The sequence below is a fragment of the Eretmochelys imbricata genome, chromosome 7, assembly GCF_965152235.1.
Source record: "Eretmochelys imbricata isolate rEreImb1 chromosome 7, rEreImb1.hap1, whole genome shotgun sequence".
NCBI lineage: Eukaryota > Metazoa > Chordata > Testudines > Cheloniidae > Eretmochelys > Eretmochelys imbricata.
In genome coordinates, this window is record NC_135578.1 from 52922047 (window position 1) to 52938071 (window position 16025).

At 45.2% G+C, this 16025-nt stretch overlaps 1 protein-coding gene across 1 annotated transcript in view; it reads right to left on the minus strand.

Annotated features, from left to right (window-relative positions):
- SORBS1 (sorbin and SH3 domain containing 1) overlaps positions 1-16025 on the minus strand; it is a 174348-nt gene that overhangs the window by 64527 nt on the left and 93796 nt on the right. The window contains exons 9-14 of the mRNA XM_077822822.1: positions 14069-14216; positions 9796-9825; positions 3324-3499; positions 2582-2645; positions 1022-1096; positions 624-686 (exon numbers count right to left, since the gene is read on the minus strand). Coding sequence (XP_077678948.1) covers positions 624-686; positions 1022-1096; positions 2582-2645; positions 3324-3499; positions 9796-9825; positions 14069-14216 — 556 coding nt within the window. The remainder of the gene's footprint in view (positions 1-623; positions 687-1021; positions 1097-2581; positions 2646-3323; positions 3500-9795; positions 9826-14068; positions 14217-16025) is intronic.

Below are 16025 nucleotides of genomic sequence, written 5' to 3' on the forward strand. Positions count from 1 at the left end.
CTAGGGGATACAATGGGTTTCCCGGTAAAGAATGCCAAATCCTGTCCTTGAGCTCCTGAGGCCAGCCTTGAGCAAACCAACATGTGCAACATCCCATTTATTCTAAAATGTACTTTAATAAAAAGAGAGATAGACACTAACAGCCCGATCCAAAGACCATGGAAACTTTAGGGAATCTTGTCAATGGGCTTCAGTGACTTTTGAGCCAGGCACTATCCTGTGTTACTATTAAAAACTTTAAGAGCAGATTAAAGAAATGTATTGCTCCCAAGGAAAACAAAACCATACTTAAAGCCATCTTTCAAGAGACATCATCAAGATGAGATGTAAGTCAGCATTGTATGAATGTTAAGTAACCACTGCACACATATAGCTAGGTATAGCTGACTATGCACATGAAACAAAGCAGAGCCCAGTTTTGTAGCATTAGTCAAAGGCTAGTGAAAAAGCCAGAAGAGCACCACAAAGCCAAAATAGGCCTCAAACCATCACGGCAACACTCAAAAGACAGCAAACTATTAGGAGGCAGCATGACACTCAGTGGCTAGGAGAAGCTCCAGGGAGAAAATAAATGGACAAGGCAGCATTTGTGCAGAAAAAGGTATCTTGTCCTTTACTATTACCTTCAGATTTAGGACTAGGAGTAGACGCAGGAAACTGGTATGTAGGACAGTAAGGATTGTCTTCTGCAGCAGAGAAAAGCAGTATGTATTGAGACTATCCACAGTGAAGTGGAGGCACCATATCATTTCCCCAACTTTCTACCACTGTAAACTTTTATTGCCTATTTTGATAATAGTAGACTGAAATGGTATCATACTTTCAAACAGATAAATGGGTTAGGAAGGATTTAGTCATTTTATACATCACAGACTAAGGCACACTAGGTGTACTCGAATTTCCACCATGAGTAATAAATGGATAATGATAATCTAGTACCTGAATCTAGTTACTATAATGGAGCTACGGTACAGTTAACTCAAACACAAGACAACAGATACTCTGGCTGAACTTATGGTACCTTTGGGTGTTTGCTGGATTTCAGGAAGTTCAGGGAATTTGTAGGTAGGGCAATAAGGGTTTTCTTCAGGAGTTTCTAAGTGGAAGGAGCAAGTTTTAGAAAAAGAACAGAAAGGAAAGATTTAAAGGAGAAGTCCAGGTGAGGCAAGAATCCACAGAAGTTGTGGAACAATCCTTCTCATGCCGAGTCTATAATGTAACAAAGCCATGGGCACATCAGTGGTTATCACTGCGGTGCACATCTGGGCTGCTTGGAAGACAGCAGGAGACAGCAGGGATTGAACTCATCCTCTGCTCCTGAAGCATGTGCCTCTATCATCGGAGGTGAAGGACAATCTGTGTCAGCAGCACAAGGGTTACGACTCACAGCTTGAGCAGTTCTCATTCCGTCCAGTTCAGTGGTTATATAAACTCACTCGTCAGCTCATCAAAATAGCATCTGCAGCAGCAAATGCAAACCAACTTGCATTATTTTATATCCACTGTGTTTCATTTAGTAAGCACAGCTCAGAATTGTGTTGTCATGTACATCAGGCCTTATGCATGGCTGGATTGCTAATACCATCTCATTCATTTCTTACACTACTAAGAGACGTGGAACATACAATGTACCAAAAAGTAATGCATTAATGGAGGATATATTGTAACCAATATATAAGAACTCTCCATAGTTTTGGCTTTTAAATATACCAACAGTATTAAACAGCAGAAGTCTGATCCAGATCCCACTGAAATTAATGGGAGTCTTTCCATTCACGTAATAGGTTTTGGATCAGGCCCTAAGTTATTAAGCAATGTAACATTACCAATTCCTTTCTCTTGCAGACTGTCCATATTTTCACAGGGCAGCCTCTCCTTGTTTAAAAGCCAACTCGGTGTCATTGTACTTGCTAAGACTGAAGTTTAGGGACCTGTTTCCCAGCACCAGTTGATGGCATTGCTAAATAAGGACAGAAAGGCATTTGTGATGTTTTCTAACTGTAGCAAGGGGAACAGAGCAACCTGAATCCTGGCTCTGACAGGAACATTTTAAAACATGTATTTCTCTCTCCAAATATGATTATTTGGAAATTCTGGACTAATCACCCCGGGACGTTTCCTTGACAAGTGGGAAAAGAGTTGAAAAATGTGCTCCTTGGGGCCAAAATCTAAGCAGCATCAAATGAACAAGTAGTAAAAGACCCCTTATCCCTTCTCACACAAGCAATCCCAACCATTGTGTTATACTGGGAGATTTCCTGAAATATACTAGTGTAGACACAGCCTTTGTCTACCCACCACCCAGCTAATGATTCAGGATCACAAACAATTCTCTTCTTTTTATAAAAGGTTTTTCAGTTCACCTTTAAGAGCAATTGACACCTCCCGTTGGAATTGACTGGGTTCTCTCCTTTGATAGTATCGTCTTTAAATTTGTTAGCTGATTTCTATGTTCCAGAGCAAACATGGATTACAAATGCAAAATGCTTTATTTAATATACAGTGCAATATTCCATCTATGTGAAGCAAACTGTTATCCGGTTAGTCTCTTTAAAAAAAAAAATTATCCATATTACAGTACCTTTAGTTAGCCTGTGGATCTGTTTGAACATTGTCTTGTACCAGTCCTTTGATCTGTCTGTGTTCTGGTTTAAAAATATATAGTTGTAAGTAAAAAACATTGGCCTGACTTCCACCAAATTTTCAATTTGTTAGGGTTACTTTAACAATCAAAAGCTATGTGCACCCTTTATCATATTTTATTTATTATTATTGAATAGTTATAAGCAAGATTGAACTACATAATTCAGACAGCTTGTGGAATTGGGTGTGTTTCAAATGCCAGGACTAAGTCCCTACTAACAGCATAAACATTTTCAGGATTTTTTTTTTAAATTCAGTGAAAATAATTTGAGGAAAATTTAGGACTAGATTCTACAAAGGAATTTAGCCCTTCCATATCCCACTGCAGTGTTCTGAACCCAAACTCAGCAACACAGCACTATTCCATTAGATAGGGGAAGTGAACCTGACCAGCCTAACTCAGATGTCAACATGAAGCAAAATAAGAGAGGAAACTAAATCCACACAACTAGCAAAAAGTGCAATGAGATTTTGAAAATTCTTTCACCCATAGTAATTGAAGGGGTCATCAGGAACACAAGGAAGACTTTTGAAATAAATCTATTGGGGTGATATTTTACCTTCAGTTACACTCATGCAATTCTACTGGCTTTAATTATATGGGTCTAATTGAAGGCAGAATCTGGCTCTTGATTTTTATTTTAAGCATGTGCCTGTAAGCCTGAGTGTTGTTCTCTTACCCTCAGTGGAATGCCTACATCATCCACGGAGACATCAGCCATATACTGGGGACTCCTGACAGCTCTTCTCTTCTCATCCATTGCTGGCTTCTCACTTTGAGCACTATCCTGAGCTGGCTTTTCCTGTGCAGACACAGCGCCTACTTTATCAGCAACTGGTCTGTCTGGCAGGGAATCTGGAAATGAAAGAGGGGTGGTCATTATCCTAATGCTCACCATTTCAGCACACCAACATATGTCACTCTAAGGCAAAAATCCTGGCAAAGCATCAATGAGGCAGACTGTGGCACCGGGGAGAAGTGTCTGGCTTTCTGTAAATGTGCATAGAAAATGTTTGGCACAACCAAGAGGGGGCGGGAACATCAGACTCCTCCAATCATACGTGTAAAAAGCTCCCTTCATGTCTGATACAATTAGCCCCACTACAAGCTCAGTCTTCACTGACACTCTGCAGTGGTACACTCCCTTTGGAGCCCTTTCCTCCTAGTTATTGCTCTCCACTGTATCCTTCTGCCGAATGCCAGTTCCCAACATTTTGGGCAACTGTACCTATTTACCAAACTAGGACCCTTCCACATAGCACCTGGCACGTCCCATTCAACTGTGCAACCTCCTGCCTGATTGGGGTTTGGAGCAGAGCAAACTCCATTGTGGTTAGAATATCACACAACAGAGCCAACACAGAGAACCATCATTAAAGGCAGGGACAAGAGCAAATTATGTCTCCATTGGCTTCACTGGACCCAGGAAGAATCAGCCTCAAAAGCCTGAAGCACAAGTACCACCCCAGCGGGTGGGGAACACTTCTGCTATAACTATGCCCAGGACCATTTGAACTCAGGTCTCATGCTCACTTAGTGCATTTTACTTGAAAATGGAGTTCTGAGACAGCATTCTTCTCTGCAGCATCAGCACTAGAGAAAAGGAAAGCAAACTGCACAATATAGCTGTGGGAAACATGTCTTTAGAAAAAGATGGAGGTCCCTGGGATCATTTAGATTCATAATCAGGACCCAACACACAGGAACCTGATAAGAAAATCAAGCAGCTATTTAAACCCAGCAAGAAAAAATTAAGGTGTCTACTTCCCATTAAAAAAATGGGAATGGGTGTCCAAATCCCTTAGGCAGATTTGACATTCTCAGCCTAAGTTCTTAAGGGTGTGTTTGCAAAGGGGGGCTGGTGTGAAAAGAGGAGGCGTTCCCACTGATGCATCATTCCCAGGGACAAAGCATCAATCTGGTGGGAGAAGAGAATGTTTATCCATGGCTTGATTCCAAGTATCAAATGGTTATTTGCCTTATTGCTGGTCAGTGCATGATATACCCCGGCCCTCAATCCACCAAGGATCTAAGTCTGTTTGAGCCCTCAACTATAGGGCCTTGCTCTTTGACTTAAGCTATGGAGCCAAGCTGGTGGCCAGTATATTTGCATTAGACAGATTCTTTTTTTAATATATCTAGGTCAGAATTTGGCTTTGAGAATTTGAACTGGGATAGATTAAAATGTCTTCTGAATTTCTAATGAGTATGTGGTGAAAGAATGCAGGGATTCTCCTCTGAGTACACAGCAGTCACAGTAGGGCTGCTGCTAAGCATTCTGGATACCTCTTGCCAAACACACCTACTATACTGCTGAATGGTCCAAGAACCCTGGACTATCTGTTCCCAAAAGACCAGCAGCAAAAGGATTAATTGCCACGAGCAATGCAGGCTGAGTGAAGAATGCACTTCTCCCATGGAACAGATGCAGCAGACCAGACTGTTCAGCCTCCACTTCCACAGCTCTTCACCGCTTCTTTGCATGCGCTGTCCCCAACCCCCACTCAGGTGGCCAGAGACCGCAAACTCACTTTCATGGGGAATTCAGTAGAAATCAATTCTGCAGAGAAGTGCCACATCCGGGGTTTTTTTAGTTAAATAAATAGGGGGCTTAGTGTCTGGGTAGCTAGCAGTTCTGAATGCTATCTCGCCTGTAACTTCTCTGCTGTCAAATAATGCTTGGCCTAGAGTCCAGTTCAGCTCTTAGAGCAGCTTCTCTCATCTGGTTTTCAGATGACCTGAAAATTTGCACCAAAGTGTTGAAATGGGATTTGGGGCAGTAAATGCTCACTGGACATTAAAATCCTATTCTCCAAACCCACCTTCCATCCTCCTCCTGCACCTGTGTTTACAGCGTGGAGTACTTCCAAAGGACTATGCCAACATTAACTACATCTTTCCAGCACACGGTGATGAGGGGTATCAACCCACTCTACCGATGGAGAAAACTGGAGCAGGATGGCCTCTACTTTTGGATGCCTCAGTTTCTGGGTTCCCTCTGAGACTCCCCAGACTTGATTTCAGAGGTGCTGACAGCCCACAACTCCCAACAGAACTGGTGGGTGTCTCAGACAGGCCACCTAGAAAATGGAGGTACTTGTAATTAGGGGCCGCTTTAGAAAACATAGGTTTCAGACATTTGCCCACGGCTATGCACAAGGTCTGGATTAGAACAGAGGCGATCCTGGCTCTCAGCCACAAGCTCAGTCCTTCAGGGTATGTCTACATTGTAATTAAACAGTGTGCGTGTGTCTGTGTCCCAGAGCCCAGACTCCAGCTCAAGCCAGGACATTTACATTGCAGTTGTATAGCCCTGCAGTCTGAGCCCTGCAAGCCCAAGTCAGTTGACATGGGATAGCCGTGGGGTTTAACTGCAGTGCAGATATACCTTGAGACCACATTACTTCCATGTAGAATACCTAGCTCCTTTCCTTCTGGCACATGTATGTGTTAGCACCTGCCACCCGGCACCACATCAATTTGGCAAGGAACCAATGGACTGTTGGCTGCTCTGGTACTACAATGTGCCATGTGGCGCTGCAGAATGGCATGCCTTAAGCCCCACTAGAGGCAGGATTTCTCCAAATGGATGGCAGTGGTGAGAAATGTGTGTGATTTCACAGTCTGCTCTATCAACGCTTTGCCAAGTCCTATCCTTGGTGTTAAAGAACTGCATGCATCTGAGAGAGGAAGAACAGTTGTTCACATGCACTTCACCATATTGCCCAAAGCTGTTCAATTTGCAGAGCTCTGACAAGGATGGTTAGCAGAGGAAAGGCTCATGCATTGTTCTGACCGTACTCACAGCAAACACAATTCTGAACTGCAAAATTCCCTCTATTAGGATTGTTTGTTTTTTTTAAATCATCATCAAACTTACTTTTGGGGGGTTCTTTTGCTCAAGAAAAAAGTTTTATAAATGGCAAGAATGTGGCAAGGCTAAAATAAAACTATTCAATATTTCTACCTTAGTTTCTATCCCCAAGAACGCACATACTCTCTGTTTTGGTCCTACTGTGCTCCTAATGTAGAGGTCCCCTTCTTCTATATTCACCTCTACATTTCTGTATGGAGTGTTTGACCAGACCCCATGGCAGAGCTACCTACGTGCTGCTAGGAACAGAGTATGGAAAGCTCTGGTGAAATCAGATGACTTCCATGACTCTGAAGACCAGAGGGAAGGAAGGTTTATGGATGTGAAATGATCTGAACTCAGGAAGAAATCTCAGCTTCTTACCCCCACCCAATCTCAATCCCTTGCTTCTTTGAGGTGAGCATGTAAAACAACTGTGATTGTCACTTTCAGTGCCCCTGCTGGAGATGAAAGACATGCTTCTGTGCTAGAAAGGAAATACTCCTTCCTACAGTGTCATCAGTCTGTGGAAGTCACTCCAGGGAAGTTCAGTCGGCCAGAGGTTTGGACGGAACTTTTTCTTTTTTTAAAGGATTGGTTAATCATGTGACCATTATTATTTTGTAATTGTGAAAGTTAAGGCTATGTTACCATAATCAAATTGCACTCTTCAGGATGTAAACCAATCACTTCCTGGGCTCAGGAGGGACTTGCTCTACAGTTCCCTATAAGTAGTCCTGGAAACCACAACACAGGTGGATGGAGCATGCCATCCAAGTGGTCCTAGGCTATGGTGCTGCTACCCTGGAAATATCTTAGGCAGACAAAGGCAGACATACTGGACTGAATGGACCAACAGTCTGAGCTCTGACTGCTATTCCTACAAGCACGCAAATTATTATTGGTGACAGTTTGGAGAGAGCTAAGGAATGACTTTGTGCTGGCCTGCAGGAGCACTCTCCTACCCAAAGCTTGAGATTTATGGGGTGCAAGGCAAGGGTTAGAGTTCACCAGGATGGCACAGGCTCCAGGAGAGCTGTGGGAGATATTCCAGCCAGCTACACTGACTTAAAAGATTTCATTTGAATTCTTTTTCTCGGTGTGCATTTAGCACTGGTGAAAAGTGCAGGTCTGACAGTCCTGGTGACAGAAGGCTTTGAACTTGGGGTAGCACAGGGAGCGATAGCAGGACCGGCTCCTCACTCTATGCCATCAGAGGTGCCTTGTCAAATAAATTTGTTAGTCTCCAAGGTGCCGCAAGGACTCCTCGTCCAAGGGTTGTTGCTTAAGGGGAGAGGGCAATTCAGTCTTCATGCCTGTTCAGCCTTTGGCCACTCAGCTAAGCTTGTCACCAAGGAGACCCAACGAGTGCCAGTTTCAATGGTGTCTCTAGCAACAGGGGAACTTGTCCTCTAGAAAGTGGGCTGAAGCCATCATTGCCCTTCACCATGGGCCCCCTACTGAATGTTCCTGGACTCAAAGCAATGACCTAGGAAGAAAACAGTTCTCGGGCCACATCCCACCCTGACTTATACATCATGCAACTCAGTGACATCGCAGAGGGTGTAAGTCAGGCCATAATTTTGCTCTGAGGCCTGTAGAGAGCACTGATCGCATACTATCAGGTACAACACTCAGTATCTTCTGAGCCATCCATTCTGGGGAGCAGTGACAGGTGGGCATTCAGCATCAGAGTTTTGTTGGTGTGACCCAGAGGATGCAAGCTAAGGTCAGGGGGGTCAGTCAACCACCTTTATGTGATTGTTTCGATAGACGGAGAGCAGGTGTGAAGCCAGCAATGCCAGGGCACTCTCCAGTGATCCAGATTGGTGACTGTTTAGGCTGGAACAAACCCTGCCTAGAAATACTCCACATTGAGCCAGGTGGGAGGATTTCAACATATTTCCCGCTTAACAGACAATAGAGTTCCTGACCACAACGGGAAACACTTTGGGAAAGAAAAAACCAAGAGGAAACATCTGACTGGACTTTAAAACCCCAGGTGGCAAAGAGGCAGCGCAGATGCCGACTCGATTGGGAAGGGAGAAGAGAAAATGTTACACTGGCTGATGTTGCCGAAGAGGGCAACGGTGCAGAGGAGACAGGCACCGTGCTTCAGGGCACAAAATATAGGCCATGCGAGCGATGGGGCTGACTTTGCAGGTGTGGCGTGCCAGCTGATTGCAGAGGGAGTCATCAGACTAGGCCCCGTACAAAGCACAGAGTCCAGGCTCCCTTACATCCACATTAGGGTGTCTGGGTACTGACTGCTTGCTCTCACACTCTCCTTTCCTCTTTCCCATCCTCTTCCTCATCTCCTCAGGTAGCAATACTGTTTAACAAAAGCAGTTCATTCATATACCTTGCAGCTGCTGGAGAGCAGTGAGGTACTATTCTGAATGCGTCTGTCGCCTACCATATGAGGCTCTATGTCAGGGGATGAGAATGATGAGGGGCTTGTCTGGATTATGGGATGTGAACTGTACAGCACTCTAACGTGTTGTGCTCTCACCACTCCATGTAGACCCTGCTGACAAAAACAAATTGTGAACTAGTTTATATAGTTGTGGTCCTGTTTCAAAAAGGACAACAATAAAGTGCACCTGGTACCCTTTAGTTCCTGCCAGCAGGGTCTGCGTGGGACAGTAAGAGCACAACACAAAGTACTCCACAACTCACGCCCATGGAGACCAGACTGCAGCACCATGTAGACAAGTCCTAGATTTCCCTTCAAGGAGGAACTTCCCAGCCTTGCTGGGAAAGCAGACAAGGGGACAGTGTGGGTGTGTTAAGTATGTATGTGTGAGTGTGTGCGTGCACATGATTTTATCATGAGTTTTATGATATTTGGCATTCTCATTAAAGCCCCAGCTCCTGGAGTCAGGTTATTACATGAGAATGTCAGCTTGCTTTTTCAAGTTAGTTTCTAGCCCTCATGGTTGCAGAGAGAAGCTTGAAAACATGTCCCAGGTGTATCCCATAGGCTCACAAACCAGAAGAGAACTAAAGAACTCCACATTTTTTTTTTAATCTCATGCTTTTTGGACAGCTGGGGTTGGCCACATTAATGTGTGCCTGTCTGCAACTATGCATATTTCCAACACTTTCAGAAAAAACTAATACAAAAAGCTCAGCTGTGGTGGCTGAGCTGCAACATTCATTTATTTTTAGGGATTCAGCTCGCTTCCTTGCAGTTACTGAGAAGTGTGTTTGCTAAAGGCACTCTGCAAGCTAGCAAAGCAGCCACTTGACTCCAGCAGAGGCAGCAGCTGTGGGGTGAGGACCTTTTGCTTCATACCTGCCAGGCTACTAAGCCGCTTTTGCTGTTCTGTGGTAGAGAAGGAAAACGAAAAAAAAAAACAAAACAAGAGGGTGAGACATAGACAGTAAGCGTCCTGTTGCTGTGTTTCTGACAGGCAAGAAATGTGCCGTCCGCACAATGGCAGAAACTGCTGTAGTGGATCAAGTTTTCAACACCCTGCCAAAATGACAAACCCACCGCCCTCCAAAGAGCAGCACTGGTGACTATTCAGCATCACAATACAAAGTGACCCGTACATTTGCAACAACAAAGTATAGTTATGTCAGAGAGAAGGAAAACAGCTTAACAGAAGACAGTTTAAAAACAATTGTGAAGACTTACTGTCAAATAAACCAACAAATAATACTGAAGTTAGCAGCATGTTAATAATATTATTATTAAGTAATAACACAGCCATTTTTCTGCATATGTAGGGCCTTTGTGGCAAGGAATGCCAAATGCTTTGTGATCATTAAGACCCGCAATATCCTTATGAGTTGTGGACTGAATGATTATTCTTAATTTACATATGGATAAACTGAGGTACAGGCTGGTAAAGGCCAAGAATTTCACAAGGACCACTCTTTTTAGGAGCCTCCTTTCCTAGGTTCTCAACCTGAGACACTCGGGATATCTCATGTTGGCCACCCAACAACTGAGACATTCAAAGTCAGTGGAGGCTGTCAAACAAAGTCCCATAACGAGTCTGGGACAGAACAGGCAATAGAAACTAGAGAGTCCTGGCTCCCAAGCCCCTGCTCTAACGACAAGAGAACACTTTCTCCCTAACAAGGAGCACAGTTTATATGAAGTATACAGGACATTTCAAATTGTATCATCTTACTAACAATATCAAACACTGATAATTTTGAAAGTTGATGTGGCGAATACAAGAATTTCAGAAGTTCAAAAAAATATTTCTCACTTATTTCTGATTATGAAATTGCTTTAGAACTTGGAGACGAATGGCACTCTCCAATGGAATGTCAATATCTTAGTCATAGCAATATGAGAAGGGCATGGTATGACCATTACCTATTAGCAATAAGCCACTTCCTGCAATGCCTGTCAGGGAAATGATTGCTTTGGGAGGATGGTTCACCCTCCAAGCAAATCTGCAGGATGCAGTAATCCGCAGGACACACTGCTTGCTCAGATAATCAGACTTCTCCAGGCATGACATGCAAGGTGGGGCTACTCATCATAGAAGAATTCCTTGTTTCGCTCACTCAAATTCAGCTCCCTCTGCAGGGATCACTGGTGTCCTCTGGCAATCATGAGAAAACTCTGCAAGCCCTGCCTCCTAGCCCAACACATTCCCTCCCACCCCAATGGAAAGCTGCCCAGGTGTGTTGTTGTGAATGTCACCAATACCCAGAAATAACCAGGAAACGCAAATGGAAAAGAGAAGTGCTTAAGACAACAATGTGCCTGCCCTCAAGAAGGGAATGGGAACCCATCTGCTGCAAAGTTCCCTCTTCTGAATAGGGCATCAAGAGCAGAAGGGTAGATTCATCCATGTGTTATAATCAAGGAGGTAGAGTTGGGTAACGGGGATCTTAGAGCCAGCCATCGAATAGGGAGGTCCTCTATTGAGGAGATGACCTTTCCTTTTGTAGGTGTGTGGAGCTGTCCCTTCCTGTCAGTCACAGAGGGAGGCCACGTCTCCTTGCTGTCATGCCCTTAGAACGGCAATCAAAGGGGAAAATTAGCAGTTTGTGAAGCTTGGATCCTCTAAGCAGGGCTGAGCAGTAATCAGCCTCCAGGATTCAAGCCCTCCAGCAGGGTGGAACACTAAACAGAAAAGGGGGGCTCTGGCCCTCAGGCAGGGCAGAGCACTACAGAGTCTAGGAGCCTAGGCCCTTAGGCAGGGCAGGGCACCAAACAGAGTAGAGGGCTCTGATCTGTGGTCAAGGCAGAGCAGCAAAGGAGCCTATGAACCCAGGTGCTCAGGCAGGGCGGGGCACCAAACAGTCAGGTATCCTGGCTCTGGTGGATGGCCGACAAACATGGGCCCCTTGGCCTTGAGTGGGGAGGCTGCCACCTCAGGAGTGGGGTGGCAGGGGGTAGGAAGACACGAAACATGCGGGCCTAGAATCGGGCTAAGAAACAATCAGACTGTACTTTAGTTTTCCTGGGCTACTTCCTATGTCCCCTTTGTTTGGTACCTCCGTTCTGTGTCTGTCCTGTCTCCCCGGGGTAGGTGGTCAGCTCCTTGGTGTCTCGATCAGCTGGCGGCTATGACAAGTCCGCAGTACAATCAGAATCCTCTTTAGGTTACAGTAGCACACATGATGCATCTATCTCCTAAATGAGCTGCCAGGCCTGCCTTTTCTACTTCCTGTTCCTGTTCAGCCCCTTGGTTTTCAGCAGGCTGGACCTGGCCTTCCTGACTCTTCCCACCAGGGGGCGGGTTGCAGTCCCTCCCTGTCAGTCTCAGAGGGAGGCCATGCCTCCTTGCTACACCTTTGATAATCAGGAAGATCTTCTGGCATAACACGCCATAGATGGTTTAAGGAGGTTGTGTTTGAGAAATGTTTCCATCTCTGGGGGGTGGGGAGAAACGAGGAATGTACATGGGGTGAATGGACTTTAACTGGAGAAAAGGGAGCTCCTAGGTGAAGAGGAGGTTTCCTCCCTACTAGCTCTCCTCACTATTAAGCAGAGAGGAGGCCTGTGTATTGAGCTGAGGTAGAGAACTCAGGAGGAAGAAGAGGAATGTGTTGTTTAGCTCTCTGCACTACTGGAGATAGACCAGAGACCCAGACACATACTAAATCATTGGTGCTTCCATGCTTGGTCACAGTGTGGGACCCTCAGCAAAGTCTGAGGAGCTTGCAGGCTGCCCAGAGAACCACTGAGTAGATGATGGTGGCTTCAGGGAAGAATGGAAGAGGCATTTCCTTGTGTGACAAAGACACCTGAATTGTCCTGAGTGAGAAAAGGCTCAGTACAGATTTAAAATCAACCAAAGGGTTTGGCTCTTCTCTGTCAAGGGGAGAACTGTGTGTGACACAACAAGCTTGAGCACACCAAGACGGAACAGCTGAAAGGCCTTTAATCAAGCTGCACCTACAGCTATCCAAAGCTCGCATGGAGCCAGGCTGCTCTCAGAGCACTGGCAGAAGGAAAGAGGGCCTGCATCTTCCTCTGCCCAGAGGAAACACCAATGTGCCATGCACAGCATTTAACTCCATCCAAGAGCTGAGCTGGGCTTCATAGCCTTCCAGTCTGTACAGTCAAGGTAAATATGTCACATCCCACAGAGGCTAAGTTAAGGGCAATGCTTTCCATAAAGGGAGAAGGCTCCTGTTAATGGCTACTAACAGGGACTCCAGCTGGAGCAGGGAGTATCACTCCAATAGCTAGTGATGGGTTTATTTAATTGTGCTATATTACCTAGCAGATAAACTTCGATCAGTAGCTCTGGGGTCAAAGACTGAAGTCAGCTTTAGAAAAGAATCGAATACAGCATTTCAGGACTGCGGAGGAACACATCTGGGAGCACTTTCCATAAGTATGATAAAAAGCAGGAGAGAAATGGACCTTGCTTCTAATGGGTGATATTTGATTTCCTTGATAAAAGAAAAATGGTAACATCCTAGGCTGGGGTTTTCAAAGCAGTGTAAGTGAGTTAGGTGCCCAAATCTCACTGGAAATCAATACCTAACTCCCCTAGGCAATACAGATCCTGACTGGGGCTGGGATAACATTACCTACACGGAAAGTGGAGTAAGAGCAACGTTTCTCTCATAGGATATGGAACCTACCCTGCAGAGGGAGCTATTGTAAAGGAGGGAAAGGGTTTGAATTGTAATTATAGATGGTTTTGAGCCAGGGCGGCTGTAAAATGATGTGATTTGGGGTTTCGATTTGTCCCATTACAGAGATTGGGATCAACTGCAAAGATCAATACCAAACTTCCCCAAAACTCGCGGGTCCAAGGCTTTTGTTTGGGTCTCTCACTAATTATATGTTGTACCACATCTGTGGCCATGTAGCATGTCTCAGCTATCAGTGCACAGCATGCCTCAGCCACTCACACCTTCACAGTGACTGCAGCAGGGAGAACACTCGGACACTTCTACTTCAAAAGTCCAGGCTCTGTCACCACTTACAGTATAGAGCCTAAGACATCTACTCCAACAGTTCTGATTGAAGACAGCTGTACACACACATGCTTGCCAGCTCATTACAATGAGTTTCAATAGCTTGCTCCACTTGAATGAACCTGAGCCACAAGTGGAGATACACCTGCATGTCTCCTTACCTCTGTTGTGCTGCAAGAGGACGATAGTAGGGTTGACAATTGTGGTTGAGGGATAGGTGGAGGAAGGCTTGCTGATCGACGTTAAGGAGGATTGGTATTTGGTGCTAGTGCGAGGCGGGGAGACTTCATTTAGCACAGGACATGGGTCCTGGAAAAGAGAAGAAGATGCGTGTGAGCATCACTAGCCCGCTGGTGTTTCTGGAAAAAGTTATTTTAATATGGAATAAGAAAGGTATCGTAGCACATTTTAGTAGAAGGCATAAGCACAGGTTGTTACCCTGACCCTGCAGGCATTCCATTCCCTGTTAACTGCAGTTAGTAGAATAAGGAATAACTATAGTTTTTTTGTACTGGGTTTCTCCCTCCACACCAGAAGAAGTGTCCTTGACTTCAACCATCATGCTATATACAGCATACACTTGGCAGCAGGAATGAGCTAATCTGGTTGTGGGAGAGAGAGACCCACCCACTCACCCACTCTTTCTTTAAAGAGAATTCCTTTCCCAGCAAGTAGTCAGACATGCAAAACTCATGCGATTCTGAGTGAAACCCGATTACTGCAGCTGGCTTTGCAAGGAAGATCAGAAAAATAAGTTTAGCACCATCACTTAGGAGACATTAGACAGTGTGACGACTGGGCACCCAGAACTATGAAAAAAAAACAGGTGGAGAGTAACCAATAGGGCACTAGCGTGGAAGATACACAACACGGCTTCAGGGAGCAATGAGGATTGCCTAAGGCAAGTTGCTCTATTATTTATTTTAAGTCAATCCTAGCATCACAGATGCACCATCTGTGCTGCTGGAGCAAAGACTGGGTCTGCATGGAGATGTTAAAGGCTAGCTCAGACATGACCCTTTCAGATCAGGTTCACAGAAGCACTCATTGCTGGGGAGGCTAGGGAGATGGGGCCGTTGGCCAAAAACGATACATGTATTTTTATGTGCTGATTTTGTCATTAAGGCAGAGCTTTTTCAAAGGTGTCAGAAGGATCTGGACCCTCAATTCCCACAGAAATTAATGGAAAATGGGCATCCAAAAAGCAAGAGTGTGGAGTTCTGGATTTCTGTGCTGCTCTGACTCTGTGGTCAGAGTGAAATGCTGCAAGCCATTGGTCTGTGAAACGGAGCTGGCCCACAGGGCTACTCATTCTTTTAAAAAGGGGACCAGAGAGTCTTGCTCCATTGCTGCCGGCTTTGTTACTGTTCTGCGGGGCCTGATCCTGCATGCACAACTGAGCGCAGCACTTCTGGCTGTGAGCAGTCCCACTGAGCTCAGTGGTTGGAAGTGTCAGCAGGAAGTGTCTGTAGGATCAGGAAGTAACACGCTCCAAAGTGAGGCCTGCTGCCATAGACCATTTCTGGTTAGGGTATGTTATTAGCAGAACCACCAGCTACAATCAGCCTCACTGAATCAGAGAGGCAGCAGGGCTGAACTATTCAGCTCTCTTGACACTCTTACACCATCAAGTGTCTAATTAGGCCTGAGTCATTTTATGAGAACATAAGAAGAGGTGGCTGTTCAGCAGCCTCAGAACCAGGAGTTTCCAAAGCTCTCTGAGGGGCAGATCTAGCCCCCATCTATGGAGGTACCCTCAGCGGTGGAAGCAAGGCAGTCCTGCTGAGCACAGGAGTGGGGAGGCAGATCTGAATGCTCCATATAGAGAGCATGCATCTGCTGCATGCTGGGGAGCCTCCTTGATACAATGCACAGAAGGCAGATGGGGTGTGTGGGAAGGGAAGGCTTGGTGGGCAGAGCTAGAAGACCACAGTGTAGTGAGCTACTTCAATCACAGTGGAGCATCTCCACAGCCAAAAATATAAACCAAACCTAAATTTGTCATTTAAAAGAAAATGTTTGGGAAACTGAGGGTGGCGTCCTCAAAATCACACAAAATTGGCGACACTTTGCTCCCATTAGAGTGGAAGAGGGTCACAGTTTCTGAAGCACCCTTGT